Source organism: Stigmatopora argus, chromosome 8 (genome assembly GCF_051989625.1).
Source record: "Stigmatopora argus isolate UIUO_Sarg chromosome 8, RoL_Sarg_1.0, whole genome shotgun sequence".
Taxonomy (NCBI): domain Eukaryota; kingdom Metazoa; phylum Chordata; class Actinopteri; order Syngnathiformes; family Syngnathidae; genus Stigmatopora; species Stigmatopora argus.
The window spans coordinates 7567693-7589932 of NC_135394.1; the positions used below are offsets into that span (position 1 = coordinate 7567693).

Here is a 22240-nt window from a genome sequence, read left to right on the forward strand (position 1 = left end):
TGAATGAATTATAGTAATGTGTATCATACGGTTAGAAAAGTTGTCATGCATTTCATATACTATAGGAATGAATGGCAAAGTACAATTGACAAATGTTTAAAAACATTTATTGAACCAAAAAGTCTAAAATACAATTGTCAGGGGGGAAAAACATAAATAAACAATAAATTATTAAGTAGAAACATTTCAACCTAATGTACATTTCTCCTGTTGAAAAATATATATATCCAAATGAGTCAATTGCTGTGCAGAAACTGTCAAAACAAGAACAACTGATCCAATTGGCTGTACAGATATAGGAATATTAATAGTTAATGCCTCTTTTGAGGATTTTTAGTATCAACTTTGATCTTGTTCTCTATACACGCAATAACCCTGAGGAAAAAACATCCACTTGAGCCTACATACACTCAGTGGTAAATGCCAATTAACAGTTCATCAACAAAACACGAGTAGGAGACGAAACCTACCAGTCAGCATATTATTGTACCGCTGTTAAAAGAAATCTCTACTTAAAGCCATTGATTTGATACAGTTCTCACAATAAAAAGCCAATTTGTCACATAGACTACTAATATTTACACTGAACAAAGTCATAACATTCAGTATAGGAATTTAAACGTTCATCATGAAGGTGCAGTCAGAATAAATTGTTACAGAGAAGTGAGTCTCTTCGGTTGATCACTTTCCCACTTTGTTAAACTTCTACAGTATAAATTTTCTTTTATCATCTATTTCATAGACCCATGCCATGATAACTATTGATCCAAGCATCAGCAGCACTTGAATTCTAATTTAACAATATTTCAACCAAACACATAAAAGAAAATGCCCATGATTCATTCAGTGAGAACAAACCGCAAATGAATCCATCTTGATATTAGATTGAACATACAAATAAATACAAAAAAGATTTATAAATTAATCACACTTGATTGCAAAAAAGAACAAAGTACCACGTCACCAGCCCTTAATATTCCAAAAAGCTCCACATTTTTCGATTATACATTCAGATTTTCATGGAGAGACAGAAAATAGAGATCTCAAACTATAATAGAAAAAAACTTTTTTTGTATATTTAGATTTTGTTCATTTCAAATGGAGTTACCATATACAGTAGACCGATATGTCTTTTTCTGCTTATCAAAACATCAATAAAAATGCATTTCGGAAGAATAAAATGACAGCTTTGCATTGGTATTGTCTTTGTTGCCTCAATACCAATACATTTGTACCTCCGGTGGTCTGTCTGTTAAACAAATATAAAAAGCTTGGGCACATTTGGGTCCCCCGGCAAATGTTTGCGTTTTATTTTCGGCAAGCAATAATAAAAACAACTGTGATAATGCATATAAAAGAAAATCTACCCGTTAGTGAAAGAGAGTAGCTCACACTTCAAATATCTCAAAAAGTAGGTCACATTGCAAAATAAAAAATGGCTTTTAAAAGCAATATTGGCACTTTGAACGCTTTGCAAAATTGCTCTTACTGGACAAAAATTGTGTCAAGAAGCTACATGTGAACTATGGTCGAATCAAAAATATACGCATACGCAATTTTTTTATTTTTATTTATTTTATTTTATTTGGGACATTAGAAAACACAGAATCTTTTTATTTTATTTTATTTTTGTATTTTTGGGAAACAGACCTTGAGAATACATTTGGCCGTGAACCTCGGAATGAACTTTAGATGTTGCAGCCCACAGCTTAATGTGCTTTATTATCTTTTTATTTATTTATCTTTTATTTTTTAAGAGTAATACTTGAGCCTAAAAATATATATACCATCCTCTTACATTGCTTAAAATTAACAGGTTGAAATGGACAGTCTAAAGCGTTCCTTCGCCAACAGTTTGCATATTTAATTTTGATTCTACAACATTTGCAACAATGGCTTTTCTTTTTGGGCTTAAAAAAAACAAAAAAGTCCAATTTTAACCTTCTTTCCAGCATGGCGCAAAGTCACAGTAACGTCTGAAATATTTGTCATGAATGTATTTTTATAACCAGTCTCTAAATTGACAAACCAGTTTGCCGCTGGGATGATTTCGTAGTTTGATCTTTCAATTACTATACAGAAATGTTCTATTTTTTTACACCCGAGGCCAGTAGCAAATGGGTTCAGGAAGTAAGGAGCAGCAAAGCAAAAGCCATGTTGCAAATTTTTTTGCTTACTAATTCTTACCACCGTCAATTTATCCAATTGTTGGCCGCTTTCTAGAAACTGTTCGGTAAGTCTATAGATTTCAGTGTTTGCTGTTCTGAATGGGGGTAGATTAACAATTTGCAAGCGGTAAATTCCTACCCCTGCATTACTAGCAGCCAGATTAGATAGCAGCTTTTAAACTGAAACGGTGTACTAAAAAGTAACTTCTTTTTATTTTGTGCCAGGTTATTCAGATGGCTGTGAGGCAATCAGCATTGGACATCCTAGACTTTAACTTCTTGACATTTGAGTGTTACCTAAAAGGCCAACAAACATGTTATCATTTTTCCAAGCAAAACCTGCTTTAAACGCCTAGAGCAGCTTGCAAAAATGTACAAATCCTAAAATGTCAAATGTCGATAATGTCACATCTGTCCCAAAAAAAATGCCAAAAAGTAGATGAGAAATCCAATTAAAAATAATCCACTGCATGGTGTTTTCAGACCGGGTTAAACAATTAAAACATGCCAAATAGTATTTGTAACAACAATGTTGTCTAAGGCACGCCCCTGACACAATATTAAGTGATTACACCAGCAGTGTGTGGCAGGGTAAAGTATTTTCCAATGTACTCACGACAAGGGGCCTGTACCTCAATTTGGTTGAGCATAATTGGGGGATTAAATAAAAAATTTCAAGAGTCCAATTTAGTGTTGGGCTACATCACAGTTTGATTCTTATTATAGCAGTTAGAGGTCATCTTCAAAAATAAAATTGGCCTCTATGAAACAGAAAGCACTTGTTACCTCATCAACCTAAATCACACATGGCTAGCCCTCAAGTGATTGAACTAAATTGTTGCGTTCAAATGTTTGCTTCAAGGGTCTGAATTTTGGGAGCTACGGTAATGTACAATCATCAAAGCCAGTGACAAGTGGAGAGACGGCGAGTGCTTAGGTGAATGTGCAAATATACTCTTCTTCTCTTTGATAGTTCTTGTATTAAAAGTCTATGTTAATGAAAGAGATGCTAGGAAACGCACATGATTTGACGAGCGGAGCCATTTTCAGGACAGGCCTTGGCCTCAGTAGTAGTGGTGGGTTTGGGGGGCCAGTCTGGGTCCACGCTGAGCTCCTGCGCCAGGTGCATATAGCGAGCTTTGTGGTTCACCTTGCTTGGGCAGGACAGACACTTTTCTGCCATCAGCTCAATGCCGTTCTGAAATGTCCAGAATCCCACACAAATAAGTCATTTTAGACATTAGAATAAAATTGTTAGACTTGACTAATGTAACGTAATGTGGTGTTTTTCCAAAAAATGCCAATCAGAGGAGACAAAGGAATACTCATTCGCATGCAACATGAAACTCTAAGAAATGTGCTATTCTTTATACAAATATTGCCCAAAACGGAAATGTACCTTTTAAAATAAACCTTTTATATTCAGGTGCATATAGCAACTTCATTTGTTTCAGCACTTCAGTTAAGAAAAGGGGAAATCAGATTGATGAAGAAAGAGTAGAACTATTGTTTGCTCCAAATTTGCAATCTAAATAAACTAGAATATTTAAAATAGCATATTGATCTAAAGTTAGGATGGTTTTTCCCCCCAAAACTGTACACATCTTTAGTTTTCCTTTCACCCTTTGCATTGTACTGAAAGAAAATGAACTTTGATATGAGATCCCACTTTATTGAGATGCACCATTAGCCAATTGGTGACATCTGTGGGTTGCAAAGGAACAATAATAGAACGTTTTTCCATCTTTCATATTTTGAAGACCTTCAAAAGTCATCAACCACAACTGTGCTGCAGTTGTAGTAACATGATTTGTTCAATCGTATTTTTTTGTTAAAGGAAGCAACATGGATACAAATTGGAGATTGTTTAGCTTTTCTTAAATTCAAATAAATACATTTGAAACGCTTTAGGCAATACGAGTCGTACCGTTTCACTACAACAGTTCTGCATGCAGTTCCCAATGGTTAAACATGACATTATGTTAAAGAAACTGACTGCGAAACCTTTTTGTCCAACACAACCCATAAAACTTAAAAAATAAATAAAAGAAAAAGTGGATGTATGGAATAACAAATAAAACAAACTATTTTCACAGCAGATCTTTAAATTAAGCCAAGAAGTCGATACACTGTGTACCTAGAGATTTCACTTAAGACAATGATCAGCTTTTCTTAAAAACATTTCACGGAAGGTGAAGAGATTGGTTATTAACTGGTGGAGATAAACAGATGAGCACTCGTAACAAGGAGTAGGAGTGAGGAGGCAAAAGGCAGCCAGTAGAGCTTTTGGGACAGCAAGTTGCAAAAGGAGAGCCATTGGGGTATGCAATCATAAGTTCCGAAGGAAAAAGCTTTGGCCGCTTAAACAACTAAGTTGTTACTATTGCTCATGATGTGGCAAAATAAAAAAGGGGGAGGGAACACCACACAAACGGAAAATGAAAGGGCTAGGAGGAAGGAAGAGAGGTCATTTATTCCCAACCTGTGGTGGTGGGGCAGCAGGCGTGATGCCCTGCTTGTCTCTCCCGAACACAAACTTCCATAAGATGAAGTCAGTGATGAAGGTCTGTGGCGCAGTGGGTAGGGGACAGAATTTAAAAAAAATAAAAAAACAAACAAACAAAAAAGCCTATTTTTATTTCATGTTTTGAAATTTTACTTTCAGGGACTCATTATAGTTTGGATTTTTATTTTTTATTTTTTTAACATCTACTATCAAGTCATAATTTGGAAAAGAGCACAAGAAGAAAATGCATGGGTGTGTTATTTCACAAAAAAATGACAATTACCACAACTCTTAACAAAAGATCAAATGATTATGTCTGATTTTAGTTCAAATTTGGTGCAGCTAGCAAAACAGCACCTTCTCAGGTGTGTGCTAAGCATGGCGTGGATGCAAAAGCAGCAGTGTTAAAAAGCTCAGTTAGGACTGCTCCACTCGGTGAAGCGAGAATACGTCGACTAGCCACTGTCATGCACTTGAACATCGAGAACAAATATTTCTATATAAGAAAATCTTTCTGATACAGTAGTAGGAGCCTAAAAAGAAAGTGTCATTTTATCATTTTTAAGTAATTCTGCTTTTAAGGGAGCTAGACAAAGATGAAGACGCTGCATGAAAAACAAAAACTAAAAAAGAAAAAAAATCCCAACAACAACAGCCACTTTTTACCATAAATTTCTTACCTCGACCACAACACAGACAGCAGCATTGACCACAATTATAAGCAGCAGTTTCAATCTCCAATCAAGTGGAATACAAACAATCTGTAGAGAAGAATAAAAAAAAATGTTCAAAGAAGAAAGTCATTTTTCAGGGTCATCTGATATTTTTTATGCTTTCACCTGTAGAAATTCATCAATGGCTTCAGCAGGGTAGAACATGTTGGTCAAGAGGAAAATGTACAAAATTACAGTAGTTGCGACAAAAGGCCCTAAGAGAGGCAAAACAAAAAAATGCATTATGACAATGTCAACATTTGTTGTTTGGTATATTGGGGAAGACATGATCGTACAATTTTTGTAACTTGGTTGCCGAAAAGGTTTGCCCTTTGAGAAGACAACGGCAACAATAAGGTATTGGAAGCAGGACACATAGAAAAGGCTGGTGTTTTGATAGTTTTGGATGTTGTGGTCATCCACTTTAGTGTCATTGAGGACAGAAATATTTTTCTGTGATGACACATTGCAGGCACTGAAAAAGAAAGAGAAAATATGAAAAAAGTATTTAGATAATGATTAATAAGTAATTAGTAATGATTTTCCATCTATCCATCCATCCATCCAATATAGACAGAGTCTTTAAACCCTAAGTCCACTTTGTGCATGGATTTTGGTCCTGGTTCATGACCTTGAGCCTATTTGTGACCGCAAAATGTATTAAACTGCTCCAATAATGAGATCAAAATTCACTTTGAGCTTAACAAAACCTTATCAAAACAATGTAACATACAATAAATAAATTAAAATGTTAAAACATAAAGAACAAATGACAAATAAAGTACATTGATGTACCAATGCACCTAAATTAGAATCAGGTCACCCTCCTGCATGAAAATGAATTGTTCATTGGAGCATCTTATAAAAAATAAAAAAAAATCCAGTGTGCTTTAGAAATCGGACAAATACAATATTTAGTTTTTATAGCAGATTTAAAAAGTGTTTTAATGTTCAGATTTCTACAAATTCTAATTGATAAGGGATGTCATGTTCTCACTCTGAAAGAGGTGTCCAGACAGTGTACCAGGGCTGGTATTGAACCCAAATAAACGCAAGAATCTGGAAACCAAAGCAAATGAGGATCTGTGTTAACACAGAGAAGAGCAGAGGTGCTGAAATCAGGCCTGATGGAGGAGGTTGTGAAACTAGCTCTTTCCATGCTGGGTTCAGACTCACTAAAAAGGGAGAAATCAATCATCAATAAGTACTATTGCTTCTTTTCTTCAGATCCGTAAAAAATCCCCAAAACTTACTAGTGAAGACAACGACAAGGATGATGGCTATGTCGATAAAGAGGAACTGGAAATCCCCAAGGTTACTCATAATCTAAGAGGAAAGAGACCATTTCATTTGTATGAAGCAGCTCACGGATTCTTCCATAGGTGGAACTGCATTACATACAGAGTAGAGGAGAGTGACACTTATGTACTGGATGATACTGTAGAGGGCCATGAACTTGAACACACAGAAAGATGTGACGAGAGCAGCACGACCCTCTCTGGGGGAAAAAAACAAAACAAACAGATCTTATTTCACCATCCGGGACAAAATAGAGAAACAAGCAAATCAAAGTATAAAAATGAAGTTGAAACAAACCGAATGAGACTTGGGACACAAGATATATTCGGTGTTCTGGAAGTGAATGGAGAAGCTACAGAAGCCTCAAGCTCCGACAACGAGATGCCACTATGAGCCCTTTTTAAAGCCTTGAGGGGTAGCAGAAGGGGAAAATGTCACTTTATGAAAACGTATATTATTGTCACTGTTGTATTTGCTGATAATAAAGTCAGGGACATACCCCACAATCATTTGCTCCATCCCCACACATCCCCACATAGTAGCTGCGAGAAAATCACATTGGAATAATGACAGGGTTTTCGAAATGTCTTATTTTACATTGCATGACGGCTTTTCTTTTTTTGAACGTGCACTCACTCTACATCCTGTAGTGCCTCAATGAGCTGGGTTTTCTGATCTGGAGCCATTCTAGCAAACACAGTCCCATGCAGCACCAACTACCATATAAACAAAACAAATATAAGCAGTGCATTGTCTTTAAAAAAATGTCTTTCTGGTTAGGCTTCATACCTTTGGAAGCATGTCTGGGAAATGCTCCAAGATGACCGCAAATGACTTTCCGTTCATGGCAAAATGGTACCGCTCTTGCTCTTTGGGCTTCTCTTCATGACAGATGTTCGCAAGGCTAATGTTTACATCCTTAAAAAAGTAGTAATAGAATGGGGAATACATAGCGTTATTGGATGATAATAATAACAAATTAATGATTAGCATTTTAAGATCCTTAAGCTCTGATATTTGTAAAGAAAAACAGAGGCTGGCATTCACTGGGCCCTTATTGGAGTTCACCCAGCCAGTCTGAGTCAGACAGAGACCAGGGCTTTCCCATTAAAGTTACTGCCCCCACGACCCGACCAGATAAGTGGTAGAAAATGGATGGAACTTAATGGTGAATAAAAACATATTCGTGTCTGAAAAGGCAGGTCATTATTGTGTGTGTTTTTTGCAAATGCTTCACCTCAAGATCTGATACCACATTTTGCTTGTCGGCACACCTCCAAGTAATTCTGGCAGTTTGTCCATCATGTGGTGGGAAGGCATCTGAAATTATGACTGTGTCCTGTGGAAGGATCATTCCACAATCCCGAGCCACAGAGATGGCTGTCAGCATGTTATCGCCTAAAAAATGCAAAGAGCAAAGATTTTTTTTCCAAAAAATTCCAGGTTAAAATTGCATCACTACAGCATGCTTTGGTTCCAACAGTTCCATGTTTCATTGAAAAACGTCAAAATTATTAATGATCTTGCACCATACAGAATAAAAAAAGCAATAAATACTACATAATGCACTGTTATTATTGAAACAGATAAGTCAAGTCACATTTTGGGCTTGTGTCACGCTCATTTCTTTACAGCCTGTTCCACTCATAATACATTTCCTTTCCACAGTTTCTTGTCTAAAATGTTGCGGTCCTTATTCCAGAGGATAATGAAATGTGTAAAGTTTATTCTTACCCGTAACCATGACAGTACGGATGTTAGCTTCGTGGAGATCTTGGAGAACTGCCGGTGTTTCTTTTTTCAATTTATTCTGCATGATTATTAAACCCAGAAGCTCCATGTTGATCTCGATGTTATCTCTAGTTCATGAAAGATATTTCCAATTTAAATAAGTCCCAAAAAGTGTTGTTTGAATTGAACAAAGGGAATAAAAAAGAAGATCCTTTGAATATTTTATTAACCCAAGTTAAAAGGCACTATACCTGCTTACATTCTGGACCTTGTGCCAGGTGAGTTTGGATTCAAGACGACGGTGGGCCAGAGCAATGACTCTGAAACCTTGCTTGGTGTAGCCCTCCAACACATCCGCAAAATTATCTGGCACTAAAAATACATTGATTTACAGTGATGCAGAGCATTGCAGTTTCAATTTGTCCGAAAATATAAAAAGGAGGCTGTTAAGTAAATCATGACAATCACAGAAAACAGCATACAGAAAACGGCATACAGTAAATGGCATACAGTAAACGGCATACAGTAAACTTGCGTCCAAAATAATTAACTGGGTAACTGATCACTGACAAAAGCAAACCAATACCTCTCACCTGTCTCCACCTTGCAGTAGCGTGCTACCACCTCTGGTGCTCCCTTCATGTAGGCATCCATACGTTTCTCCCCTAGCAGACGAGCAACCACACTCATCCTCTGGAGTGCAGAGGAGAATGGAAACTGCCTCACTATACCTATCTCATACTGTGACTACACAAAGAACAAAACATACAGTCAGTCTTAAAATTGTCTAGGACATAGCAAAGTGCTTTTACAGAGATCAGCAATTACATGTTCAGGACTGATCAAGTTTAAGAATTTTATTTTTACTAATTATGTAAACTCTCTGAATCTCCTGAATTCTTATAATCTAAGAAAGGATGAATTCAAAGTAAATTAAATGTGATAATTCGACAGTATTAGATTCAAATTTACTGGAAATATTGTATAAAATGTAAAAAACAAAAAACAAAAGGGAATTTGAGTTTTTTATAATTTTCTTTCGAAAGAAAATAGGATTTTACTTACAGGCAGGTCATAAAGTTCCTAGAAGGTGAAAAAGAGGGGAACAATTGTTAGGGAAAAACAATAAGCAATCTGTTTGCTGAAAATGTGGGTCATACTGGGTGAGTAAAATAGTGATTTGGTTCTGGTTTTCACTCAATATTTTGTGGGTTGGTGCGCATTTTTCTAGGAAAATCATTCCAAATGAGAGAGTTGCCTGAATTAATTACCATGTCCTGCTCTGGGGATATGGGTTGCGGGGGCAGCAGCTGCTTTGTGGGTCTAACAACAGTCGGCATGATGTGCTTGTGCAAAGCAGTTTCTTCTTCAGTGGCTTCCTCAAGGATCTGATATTCAAAATAATAATGAAAACAATTTTAATATGTTACTACCTCTTTGAAGAAGCATCATGTACAGATAAACAAAACTGAAGAACATAAGATACTTTCAAAGTTTGTGTTATGGTAGTTAGCGTAGGTATGTGTAACATAACAAATTATAACTGAGGTCCTTCATTGTAAAACTTTCAATTGGGATCAAGTTTATCATGTGAATAGGCAATATTAATTCCACTGAGATGAACTTATTCCTAATGAGAAAAATAAGACATTTTACTGTATTCTGTGGGTAGGCAAAGAACTTACCCAGCCTGTAGCCTCAAACATTTTGAGGTCCAGTGGGTCTCCAGATAACTGGCCCTCAATTTTGGTAAGAGAATGGCAGGTGGCCATGCAAGCAACAAACTGCGACTTAACGAGACTTCCCTTGGAGGCTTTTTCATCAGTTTGCTGGAAACTAAAACGGTCGACAACAGGAAGGATAACTTGTCACAGGCAATCCATTGAGTCTATGTTTGTAAAGCGCAAACACTCACAGTTTAACAATATCTGGAAAAAAACAATGGCATACACTTGGAGCAATTTTGAGTGCTAACAACCCAAATTAAAAAATAATTGGACAACCTCCTCTACCAACTGCCCCCACAATATAGGGAAGGCATGGGAAACAGAAAATTCTTTAATTTAGGTGTATATAGTCCAGCTATGAACTATTGTATAGAGAGTAAGGCGAGAATATATATTTGTATAGCACAATTCAACACAAGGTAATTCAGACTGCTTTACATCACATTAAAAGCAGTGAGTAAGAAAAACAGTCAATTACAGCATACAATTACAAACAATAAAAAAAACTTGCATATAAAAGCTACATACAAAGGCTAACAGGTAATATGACCTTACCTGCCATGCTCTATTCTTTGGACTCCCCATAGGTCTAAACCATCTTCAGTAAGTGTTCCGGTCTGGCAGAAGATTGAGGTACAAATGATGGATATTTAGCATTTTAATAACCCAAAGGACGAGATAATGAACATGATAAATTAAATAATTTTTCCACCTAGCAGAATACAGAGTTTAAATATTTACACACTGCCGTTCAAAGGGTTGGAGTCACAGACAATTGTGTATTCCATGAAATGTCAAATGTCACACTTTTTAAATTAAAAAAAATATATATAAAATATATCAACAAGGTTAGGAACAATGATTTATTTACTGTCAAACTACTTGACATTAAAAAAAAATCCTTTTTCAGGGTTGTCTCAACTTAACTTTTTGGAACTCATTTGATGAAATAAATTGTGTGACTTTTATCAAAGGCAAAATTGTCTGAGAGACCCCCAAACAGTAGTAGTATATGTTTTGAATGCAGACAGCACAGCAAAATTTGAGTAAACCTAAAATATGAACTTTTTTTTTCGCTTGGTACCCACCTTATCAAAGCAAACCAAATTGATCTGACCACAAATATTAATCCTTTGTGGGCTGATGCAAAAAATGCCAATATTTTTGAGGCGTCGTTGAGCATACACAATACCAGCTGTCATAGCTGCGGGGAGTGCTGGGGGAACTGTGATGGTGATGATGTCCAATGATTCAATGATGATGGTCTTGGCTGACACCTGGAAAGCCAGAATATAGCCATGTTTAATGTCTAACTTGCACTTGGTACATAAATATGGTAACTGCAGAAGGAGCTATTAGAGTTAAAGGCAACAACAACAAATTGAATGTAGTCTAATAAACAAACAGTAAGTAACGGTAAGAAAGAATCAGTGAGATGTCACTATGGTTTGAAAACGTGTACTTATGTCAACATGAAAACCCCAAAATCTGGAATTTAAATATTGGCCTTTATAGAAGAGACTCCTGATTTAACCTCTTTCACTGTGTTCACAAAAATTACCTTGTTCATGATGCTCAGGACGATGGAGTAGATGAAGCCAATCCCAGCCACACCCACGAGACACAACAGAAAAATGTAGGCATCATGGTAGAGCTTGAAGTCCGTGGGTTTGGGGTAAAGGATGGAGCGTACCAACTGGCCTTTAGCTGTGCTAAAGCCTAGGTGAGATTATGTTTCCAATGTGTGTTAAACATGACGATATTCATTTGAATTAAATCAAGTAAAACAATTTAGGTTTGTCAGTGGTTAGATGTCTTTATAGAAAAACTTAATATAATAAGTGAAACATTTGTTTAAAAGCCATAGTGGGTGTAAGCAACAACAAAAAGTAGCACTAGCAACAGGTTACCTGTGCGGACAACTACAGCTTTGACCAGTTCGCCAGTGTAAAAACGAGTCTGGATGACATTGGTGCCACAGAAGAGTGTGTGTCTCTTGTGCTCATCAATGCTATAAGCAATATTGGGCTCATCGCCACTCTCCCCTAGCAACTGGTTTGGAAGGTTGGTCTTTGTCACTGGAACACTTTCACCTATGGAAAAACAAACCAGCATGAGCACACAGCATTGGCTTTTTGCATGTTTCCTTGCTCAGGAGCAGTGTCTTCTAAAATGCCTGATTTTTTTGCTGACCTGTAAGCATGCTCTCATTGACAATACAAGTGCCGCTGACCAGCACGGCATCACATGGCATAATGGTCCCATTGCTGGGGATCACTATTACGTCCCCAGGCACCAAATCAGTAGACATAACCTCTTCGATATCTGCCACAAAAGAAAACACAAGGCATTTAGGAGTTGCCTAATGGTGTAGCTAAAGGCATCTGACACTTGGCAAATTTAGAGTATGCAACACACACTACATTTTCTCCGAATAGTTTCCCACTCAAGCAAAGTAAAAATAGTAGCTGGTGATATCGAAGAAAAAAAAGACAAACCATTGTTGGCTCGGCAAACAGATACACGAACAATACTGTGTGCGGCCACCATATCATGAAGCATGACATATTGCTAGAGAACAGGAGGAGAAAACAAGAAATTACACAATGTTGATAAAACACCAAACTTGTGACAAAAAAAAATGCAGGAAAAAGGCCAACAAGTATCTATCAATGGGGGGGCCTGATTAAAACTATTTGGTCACCAATTAGGAAGTGATGAATGATGTGGGGAAAAAATATAGTCGGGGAATTTTTGTATTCAAATGCTAATTGCAAATTTACAAGCTTTTTTTAGCATGATTCGCTGAATGGGAGAAACGTTTGTATGCTATAAAATATGTAAAACAAACAATAAGTGTCTGTTCCTTTTTATAAATACTGTTACACTAAATGTTAGTATTTTTATGCGTGCTCAATAAATTAAAATGACAGTATAATTTCCAAATAAAAGACCAGACCTTACCTTTTTGATGGTATAAAGAGAGGTAGCTATGGATATAAATGACATTATGAGAATGGCAGCAGCATAATAGTAATATTCATCGGCACTCCACAAAATAATGCTGAAGAGCTGGAAGATATAGAAAGGATTTAGGACCTGTAAGAGAAAAAGGGGTAGAAGAACTGTGAACATAAAATGTGACATCTTAACAAGAGGAAATGTTTTTAAAACATGCTCAAGGGTCCTACCTCTTTGATAAGCAGCTTGAAAACAGAAGGCACTTTCACTTCAATTTCATTCATTCCAAAAAACAGTCTCCTAAAAATGCAAAAGGAAAAAAAAACTCAGAAAAACATTTTAATATCCATGAATCCAAAATCGTAGTGATGAGATTAAACTGGCGAATCGGAGAATGACACAAACTCTCCTACTATTTGCAGTCACAGACATTATGTAAGCGGAAAAGTATGAATGGCTAATTAAAAAAAACAAATTGAAAAAAGCAGGGGTGATAATAAGGCTGAGTAAATAATATTCAATGAAGCCTATTTGATGAAGACAGAGAAAAGGCCAATTTATGAATGTCTATGACATCCCCCAGCAAACCAAACTTGATGTCATCTAGATTTTACCTGTACTCCTGCTGGTTCCTGGTTAGGCCTTTGCTGTGCACTGAATGGAGAGTGGCAGCAGTGACATGGAGATCATCCAGCCCACTATCAGACAAAGTTGCAGTAATATATAAAATTTACTGACAGTGGACTCTCATGATACAATCACCTTACAGGGTTTTTATTTTTACATACGAGCCTCTCCACAAGAGAAAATGAGTCTAATCATTCGAGCAGTCTTTCACAAAACAGGCAAAATCCAGAAAGGCTTCCCTCTCACTTGGCAAATTCGGGAGCCTTGGCATCCTGCCATGTGGCTCTCACTTTTGCGTTGACTACCCAAGTGTCTGGGCATCCCGCTAGGTGGCATACGAGCAGCTCATAACAACAAAATTCCCATCTGCTGCTAATCCTTGTTGTCTACAGTGCTAGAACTTTGCATCGAAGTGCATCCGAATCATTTGTGCTTACAAGTGAAATTTAAAGTTATAGTCTATGTACAGTGGCTTTCTGTTCTCTCTTTCCTATGGCTCGGTTAACTCGCACTTTCGTTATGTCGCTAGACTTCAGGGCTCATGATATGACCACATTCACATTACGAGCCTGGTCATAAAACAGATTGCGCTCATATCATGAGGGTACACTGTACTAAATGTTTACTTTAAAAAGCAAATTAAGTAGTAACTTCAAGATTTAACAGAGACACAGATTGCATTTTAAACTACAGGTTTACGCAAAGTATGGAATGTGGGGGTCAGACAATATTGCAGTACACATTTCACAACAACAGAAAAACAAAGCATACTTACGTTAAAACTTCAAAATTCTGAACTCTGTCATTCCAATAATATTTTGTGCTATGGAGGGTAAAATAACGAATCTGTAAGACAAAGAAGGGAGGAGTAAAATTGACTGCTTGGATGAGGCGATTGACCAAAGTTATACTGATTATATAGCTGAGTATATGCATATGAATGCATTGCACCAAAACAACAACAGTTCCTACCTTTGTGGGCTGGTAGTCGACATACCTTCTGATGAGCTCCCGACCGGGGACCCCATCAGAAGGATTGTGAGCGTCTCCATTGGCCATAGATGTGGAGGAGAAGGAAGAGGAGTGGGCGTAGGGAGAAGGGGGAGAGGTGGTCTGGGTCTCCAGGTTGTCGAAGGGGTTGCTTCCTGGGGCTAGAATCACACGAACCTTAGCCAGGAACCAGCGCCGGAACTCATCCTGGTCAAAAGAAAACATTTCATTGCCAAAATGAACACCAACCTCAAGTTATACTGGTGTTGGATTTAGTTTAACAACTAGTACACGGTTGTAAACTGGGGAATGTGTAGGATTACATTTATTTCAAATGATAAAATTGGTCAAGCTTCAATCTATATCTGTACCAGCTGTTTTTTTAAGAAAAGCACCTTGCAAAGATTACTGGAACAAGTGAGGTCAGTTTTATATAATGCAGTACATTTCATTACCCCTTGAGAAGCTCATGATATCTCAGTGTTTCAATGTGATACTAACAATACCTCCGTTGTATCCATTCTCTGAGGAAAAAGTTATCCATTGTTAATATATAGTCCTGTAAATGATCAATTGCCGTATTTTCCGGAGTATAAATCAGACTTTTTTCGTCATTTGGCTGGGCCTGCGACTTATACATTTACGTCTTTTTTTTCACTCTGACCCCAACAACTTATGTGTTTTTCCACAATAGGTATAGATAAATATTTTTTTAAAACCTATATACCGGCACAAAGTATACATTAAATGCTAATGTAACCACACTGGATGGTCTGTGTGAGTGATCACATAACATTTGATTCTAATGTTATAAGTCTTACAGTGATATCTCAACAATGACTACAAACCGTAGATCGCAGCAACACCACTTCAGCATCACAGGCTGTGGTAGGGATGCAGGTGGCCTTGATACACCACTCTGGCATCCAGTAGAGCAGCAGGAGTAGGAAGCCCCCTGAACAAAGTACCCCAAGGCCCACCAGTGCCAGTCTCCAGCGGCACAAACGGTAGCCTTGCATTTCCTTGGAAGTAAAAGTAGAAAGAGTCCATTTGAAAATTCATAACACAAAAATGTCCTTGTACGGTACGAGTTTGAATTCCTAACCAGCTCTTCATCTTCACCCTTGTTGAGGATCTTCATGTATTCCTTCTCCATGATGAAAGGCACCTTCTTCTGTCACTGCACAGAAAAAAACACAATATTATGCTTCACTATACCTTATGACTTTATATTACTTCTACTTGGTGAATTTATAAAACCACAATGTATACAGATGTGAATTGCAAAAATCATAGGTAAATCTCATAGAAAATTGTTAATATCATTTTTTTCAAACATTGTATTTATTGTTAGCAATTACACAACAAACGGATACAGCCACACCACAACACCACAATCAGAGCAAAGAGTTACATTTAAAATACTAGTCATCTAAGTTATTCAGTGCAGTGTTTGTTACGGGATGGAAGTTTCCCTTTGAATGAGAAAAACTAAAAAAAACGTGTCACAAGGCCTGACATGATAAATTAAATGGGCCAATTTTGCAGTTCCCACCCACAGACTGATCTTATCAACCACACTATAGATGGGTGGGAGGGCTGGCATCCAGCGGAATATTTTGCTTTGGACCAAACCCTTCCTAGTATTGGACAATAGCAGGTCACCAGCATGAACAAGGCAAAACATACCTTCCCTTATCTTTTCTTTATCATCTATTATTATATTATATACTACAAATCATCCTAACTAATAGTAAAGATACTGGTTTACTATTATTATGGTTAACAAGTCATTTATTTTATACAAAAAAGCAAAGGGGTGTGCACACCTATTTCAATGCCTAGAAACAATTATGCCAATTCATTTTTATCCATTGTTAAGAGATACATAAAAAGTAAAGTAAGTAAACGTTTTTTTGTCCTTTTAAAAGGACTCTAATAATCATTTTTATTTTATTCAGAAATTGAAAGTTAAGATTAGCAAGCTGGTACCTTGAGAACCTAGGACGACCTGCTCCAGGTGGTCTCCTGCAGTTACCTTGCTCTTACCACACCAACCTGGAACCCTGCAGGAACAGAAGGTGACAGAAACTTCACTGACTGGCATATTGATGATTAATTTTACCATCAAGTGGCTAGAAATTAATATTAGGTAGGCTGGTAAAAATATCAGAAAATATAGGAGTTATAAGAGGCATTTCACCTTTCAGAAATGATGATATAGTTTAAGATGGTACATGGCAAAAAGAAAAAAAAACTGAAATATTGGTGAAGGCTTTACCCATCTAACTTTCTTTTACCAGACATCACTAGGCTTCAGACAGCGACCAATATTTGAGCAGGGCAAGATGATATTCATTCATTTACTGAAACACTTATACTCAAAAGGGTCGCGGGAGCCTATCTCAGTTGACTTCTGGAACGAGGCAGCGGACAAGGATGAGCTGTGGTGCCCTTTCTACGCAACTAAATTTGTTACAAGTAGAGGTGTGGGTGAAATGAAAGAGAAACATTTTTACAAGCTGTTCATATCATTTCTCTCTGGCACACATTTTGGCATTGATGACTACAAGCGTTGTTATACCAGTTACAGTTAATATCTTACCTACAGTTATGTATTGTTGTAAACCATAAAAAAGTAGTTGTTTGCAGTTACATAGCCTGTCTTAGAATGGTTTGGTCACTGTCACTTTAAGCCTGGAAATCGACCTATAGCACTGCTGTTAAGATCACCCTGTGAAAAATGGGTTAACACAGAACAATTGTGGTTTCGAAATACTTAGAAATTCATCAAAACAATAAATTGAAACCTTGACCCAACAAATTGATTGAGAGATTTAAATTACCCTGGGGACACTAAAACAATTTTAAAATTTTGAATCGTGTCATTTTTTAACATCGTCACATGAAGCAATTCTTTTGACCCACTCCTCCTTATGGAACTTGTGTAATCACGTTTGTAGGCCGCCTTGCTCCCACGTGCCCTTTTAGGTCCACCCACAAATATGCAACATGACTGAGGGAACTCAGGGTTTTGGGATGACCCATTCAAAGAACTGACTTTGTTATCGTTAAGACACTTCGTAACCTGACAGTGCATTTCGGGTTATTTTTTAAGCTTGGGTAATGTCTTGAGAGGTTGCACAATATATTCAACTTCCGTACCGCGCATCGTCATAAGGGTAGCGGGGGTTGCTGGAGCCTATAACAGCTGACTTCGGGCGAAAGGCAGGCTACACTCTAGACTGGTCGCCAGTCAGCCGTAGGGCACACAGAGAGACAGACAACCATTCAGACTTAGAATTATACCACCACCAGCAGGAATCAAACCAATTCTGATTTTTTTAATGTCCGACCTGGGCTCTTAAACATCGGTTGTCAAAACACTTCTGCAGTATGAAAGCACATTTGTATGAATGCGACCCATACGTTATCAGCAAGTGGTATATCTCGCCACTGTTCAAGACCACAGTTGCGACAGAGGTGCAGAACATAGGTACCTTTTTGAGACACATGAAACAATCAGGTAAAAAAAAAAAATCTAAAAAGTGGATAGCGGAGACTTAGACCTAAAACTGCTTAATTGTAATAGTGCTCAGCATTATTTTGTCTACAATTTTACAAAAATGACCTCTACCTTTCTGCACTGTTCTTAACCAGAGATACAAAAAGGAAAGGGTGAACAATGAGGCATGACCTAATGACAAAGTCCATAATTCATGGAAGCATTTGGAGGAAAATGCGTTTTGTTATCATCATGCTGTAGACTCAATGTGCTTTCTTTATCACTTCCCCTCCTATTCTTGGGCCATAATAGCAAAGCTTTACTCCCTTCAAGGACCAATTATGTTATTTATCACGAGAGGCCTAACCAAAAATCCATGAGCGCCTACCATTCCTCGTCTGCCAGAGAAAATCCATATAACAGCAATTAGTTAACAAAATTTTGCGTTATATGATATAATGGGTGGTGGTGGTGGGTGGCAAGGTAGCTTAACAAAGATGGTTTATTCTATGTAATTGTAAATGACTAAAATTTAAAGCTAAAATTGCTCATCACCTTTTCATTCAGTAAATATCAGAAAATGGGTAATCATATTAACTTCAGACACATTTGATATTCCTTTCTCCCTCAAATGACGTTAACAGGAGTGATAAAACATCAGGTTAAGAACTGGTAGGCAACTTACTGTTACAAATGAATAGAAGCAGATGTAACTTGCAAATGTTAGAATTTCAAGATGCAGTCCGAAAAACAAACTACTGGTAAATTTGGTACTTGAGCCTGGGAAAATTCAGTAATGCTACCGATATTACATTTTTAAATCCAATCACATGCTTTTGGATTACCGGTAGCGGTTCTACAAGGATGAAAGTAGAAGGTTGGCACTTTCTGTAAGTTTTGTGCCACCGAAGTAGTGAGATCAAATATCGCTTCATCAAATATGACCACAAGCGAGAGCTGTGACACAGGCTAAAAATGACTGTCTAGTACATACACAATGGGCAAGCCAAATTACTAATTTACAGATATGCCTAAGGTTGATAAAACAATATCCATACTGTGTATACAAACACTCACAGCAAAATGCTAAACATTTAGGCTACACAAGAAATCTAAAACTGCAGCAATTATTTTGTTTCCACGGGTAATTATGCAACTAAAGGTAATTGGGTACTCATAACTGCATAACAAGAGATTCTGGGGACTTTTCTTGTTAAAAAACGATGGAACTCAATTAAAAAGGAGTACAGATTCTTTGCTACACAAGCCAGCCTTCTGGGCTTCAAAAGCATTAGCAAAACACATCTGACACTTTAGCCGAAATAAAACATTAACAATGCTACATTCCTGTCGTGACATGAATCAACTGTTGGTTGACTAATGTTTGACATTCTTTTTTCCCCGTAATGTCCTCGATTTAATTACTCAAAAGGTACATTATAGCCATCAGTGTTACAAGTAAGTGTTCATTAACATGGTTTAAAGTGAGAAAAATGTTCCTGGACTTCCAAGAACTGCTGTCTCAATTCAGGAGCAAGTTTCTCTTTCTTTTTGTCTCATTGATTAGGCATGTAGGTCTCATCTCATCTCATTTTCTGAACCGCTTTATCCTCATTAGGGTCACCGGGGGTGCTGGAGCCTATCCCAGCTGACTCCATGCCAGAGGCAGTGGATACCCTGAATCGATGGTCAGCTGATTGCAGGGCACAAGAAGACGGACAACCATGCACACACACCCATACCTAGGGGCAATTTAGAGTGTCCAATCAGCCTACCATTCATGTTTTCTGGAACGTGGAAGAAAACCTGAGTACCCGGAGGAAAACCATGGAGGCCCAGGGAGAAATGCAAACTCCACGCAGATGGACCGACCTGGATTTGAACCCAGGACCCCAGAGCTGTGAGGCCGACATGCTAACCACTTGCATCACTGGGCTGGGGCATGTAGGTTTGATGCAGAAATGTCATTAATGCAGTTTTATTTTCATAAAACATTTTGCAAGGATTTACCGTGGTAGTCCCACTGTGATTCCAAACGTAGTTCAACTGACCAATCATTGAATGCATCGTTGGGTTTTAAAAAAAAGTTATCATTTTAAATGAACAAACAATAATATGCACATTGTTTACAATGATCGCATTGTCATCCAAAATGAGAAATCCAGCGAATGATCACTGCCAACCCTCCCTGTCAGAATGGATTGGAAGTATAGCATAGTCAAAGGCACTGAAACATCAGCATTTACAGTCAGTCCTCCCAGTAGAAATGAATCGGACGTCTATCATTATCAATGAAACCCATTAAGTTAAGACTGGTCAGTTCATGTCCAAGTGAGCGATAGTGATCACAGTGGTAAAACGATGACTATGAAATTGCTAGGCAAGATACCTGGAGGATAAATATGGCAATAAATATAACGAAGGTGGCACTTTAGAAAGGGGGCGGGGTGGCAGAAGCTTGGCTCATGGGGGGCGCCCGGCAACACCTGACAAGGGAAGCCTTCTTGGACAATCCAAAAGTAAAACAAGTTGATTATTGTGACAGTAAATTAAAATTATTTAGACAACAACACAAGCCAACTGATTGGATAATAAAACGTCGAATCTAGAATTGGCTTTGTTTACGATGAAATCAAATGGTCACGTGGACAAAAAATCCAAACACCAGGAAGAAATAAATAGTGTTGGTAAGCCTAGTTGAAGGCTTTGTAGGATGGCGAAACACTAATAGTAGATAGTTAGCGAGCTAACAGGCTAACGAAAACAGACTGGGGACCCGCCTCCCCCTCAAAAACAATTTCAATTCAAAATCAACGAACGTTTCAAAGCACCATTGCTTAAAATGCTACCAAAAATCATTCTGTAACGTTTAATCAGTCTCTTTCCATTCAAATGAGGAGCTCTCGGCAGTTAGCTTTTAGCATTTAGCAAAGGCTACTCCACAGTGCCACACATGTGTGACGATGACAGCAATAGCCAAGCGGCAGAATCAACTCGGCGTGGAACTCACCCAGAACCACCTGGACACGCTAAAGATCACCTTCGAATCATCGTTAGATCAGAGCAGATGTTATCTTTGGGGAAACGTCGTTGAAGAAGAGACGGGGCTGTAAGAGCGAAAATGTTGCGTGAAGGCAGTGCCAATGCAGAGGCGGAGCGGAGCTGTGTCTGTTGACAGCTCAGCTCAGCGAGACCCTTTAGCGCGTTGTCAACTGGACTGAACCGGCTGTGTCTATAATAACAGGACGTGACGTCTGTTGCCTCTAGGATAACCACGCAACCACTTTACGTTGTTTTCATTCATTCATTTTCTCAACCGCTTATCCCCACAAGGATCGCCGGGGGTGTTGGAGCCGATCCCAGCTGACTTTGGGAACCAGGCTGGGGGACACCCTGAATTGATGGCCAGCCAATCGGAGAGCAGGAGGAGACGGATTACCATTCACTCTCACACTCATGCCCTAGGGCAGGGGTAGGGAACCTATGGCTCGGGAGCCACATGTGGCTCTTTTGATGGGTGCATCTGGCTCTTGCTAACCTGTGAGCTAAAATCTGGAAATCGCTGGTGACAGAACTGAGATATTACATCTAGAACTGCTTTAATCTTCATTTTTTTGCAGTAGACTCTTCTGGAATGCATCCGCTCATTGATTAGCAAAAGCATAAGAATCTTTTAGAAATATTCAGTTTTTTCCACTTTAAAAGTGGTGAAATTACAAAAATAAATTGAAAAGAAACTCGTTTACATGTATGTATTTTGACTTTTAAATTCGTAGTATGGCTCACAGGGAATAACATTAGAAAATATGAATTGTTTGTGGCTCCCTTCGCCAAAAAGGTTCCCGACCCCTGCCCTAGGGGCAATTTAAAGTGTTCAACCAGCATACCCTGCATGTTTTGGGCTTGTGGACGGAAACCAGAATACCTGAAGAAACCCCATGCAAGCCAGGGGAGAACATGCAAACTCAGTGAAGACCCACCTGGGATCAAACCCTCGACACCATAACTGTGAG

At 38.0% G+C, this 22240-nt stretch overlaps 1 protein-coding gene across 2 annotated transcripts; it reads right to left on the bottom strand.

Annotated features, from left to right (window-relative positions):
* Nucleotides 1-90: 90 nt before the first annotated feature.
* On the bottom strand, nucleotides 91-21568 carry atp13a3 (ATPase 13A3). Of its 2 annotated transcripts, XM_077607025.1 has the most exons (34): nucleotides 21238-21567; nucleotides 16715-16788; nucleotides 15828-15902; nucleotides 15571-15744; nucleotides 14705-14929; nucleotides 14508-14578; nucleotides 13720-13803; nucleotides 13336-13405; nucleotides 13109-13243; nucleotides 12643-12715; nucleotides 12338-12469; nucleotides 12055-12237; nucleotides 11706-11863; nucleotides 11233-11421; nucleotides 10700-10761; nucleotides 10103-10253; nucleotides 9689-9805; nucleotides 9483-9500; nucleotides 9011-9164; nucleotides 8669-8789; nucleotides 8421-8545; nucleotides 7924-8084; nucleotides 7476-7604; nucleotides 7323-7402; nucleotides 7186-7228; nucleotides 6984-7093; nucleotides 6789-6885; nucleotides 6641-6713; nucleotides 6385-6562; nucleotides 5684-5862; nucleotides 5514-5602; nucleotides 5355-5435; nucleotides 4651-4734; nucleotides 91-3366 (listed from the first exon to the last, which is right to left on the bottom strand). In XM_077607025.1, the coding sequence occupies exons 3-34, from the start codon at nucleotides 15876-15878 to the stop codon at nucleotides 3178-3180; spliced, it is 3786 nt and encodes a 1261-aa protein (XP_077463151.1). In that variant the 5' UTR covers nucleotides 15879-15902; nucleotides 16715-16788; nucleotides 21238-21567; the 3' UTR covers nucleotides 91-3177. The 2 variants fall into 2 exon arrangements, with proteins under 2 accessions (XP_077463151.1, XP_077463152.1); XM_077607026.1 differs by lacking the exon at nucleotides 4651-4734 and having other exon boundaries at nucleotides 21238-21568.
* Nucleotides 21569-22240: the final 672 nt, after the last annotated feature.

Coding starts and splice junctions, on each gene's coding strand:
- atp13a3 (XM_077607025.1), bottom strand. CDS start 15,878: ATGGAGAAGGAATACATGAAGATCCTCAACAAGGGTGAAGATGAAGAG. Junction 15,745..15,827: donor AGGGTGAAGATGAAGAGCTG/GTTAGGAATTCA, acceptor TTTACTTCCAAG/GAAATGCAAGGCTACCGTTT. Junction 9,806..10,102: donor TGTTTGAGGCTACAGGCTGG/GTAAGTTCTTTG, acceptor TTTGAATATCAG/ATCCTTGAGGAAGCCACTGA.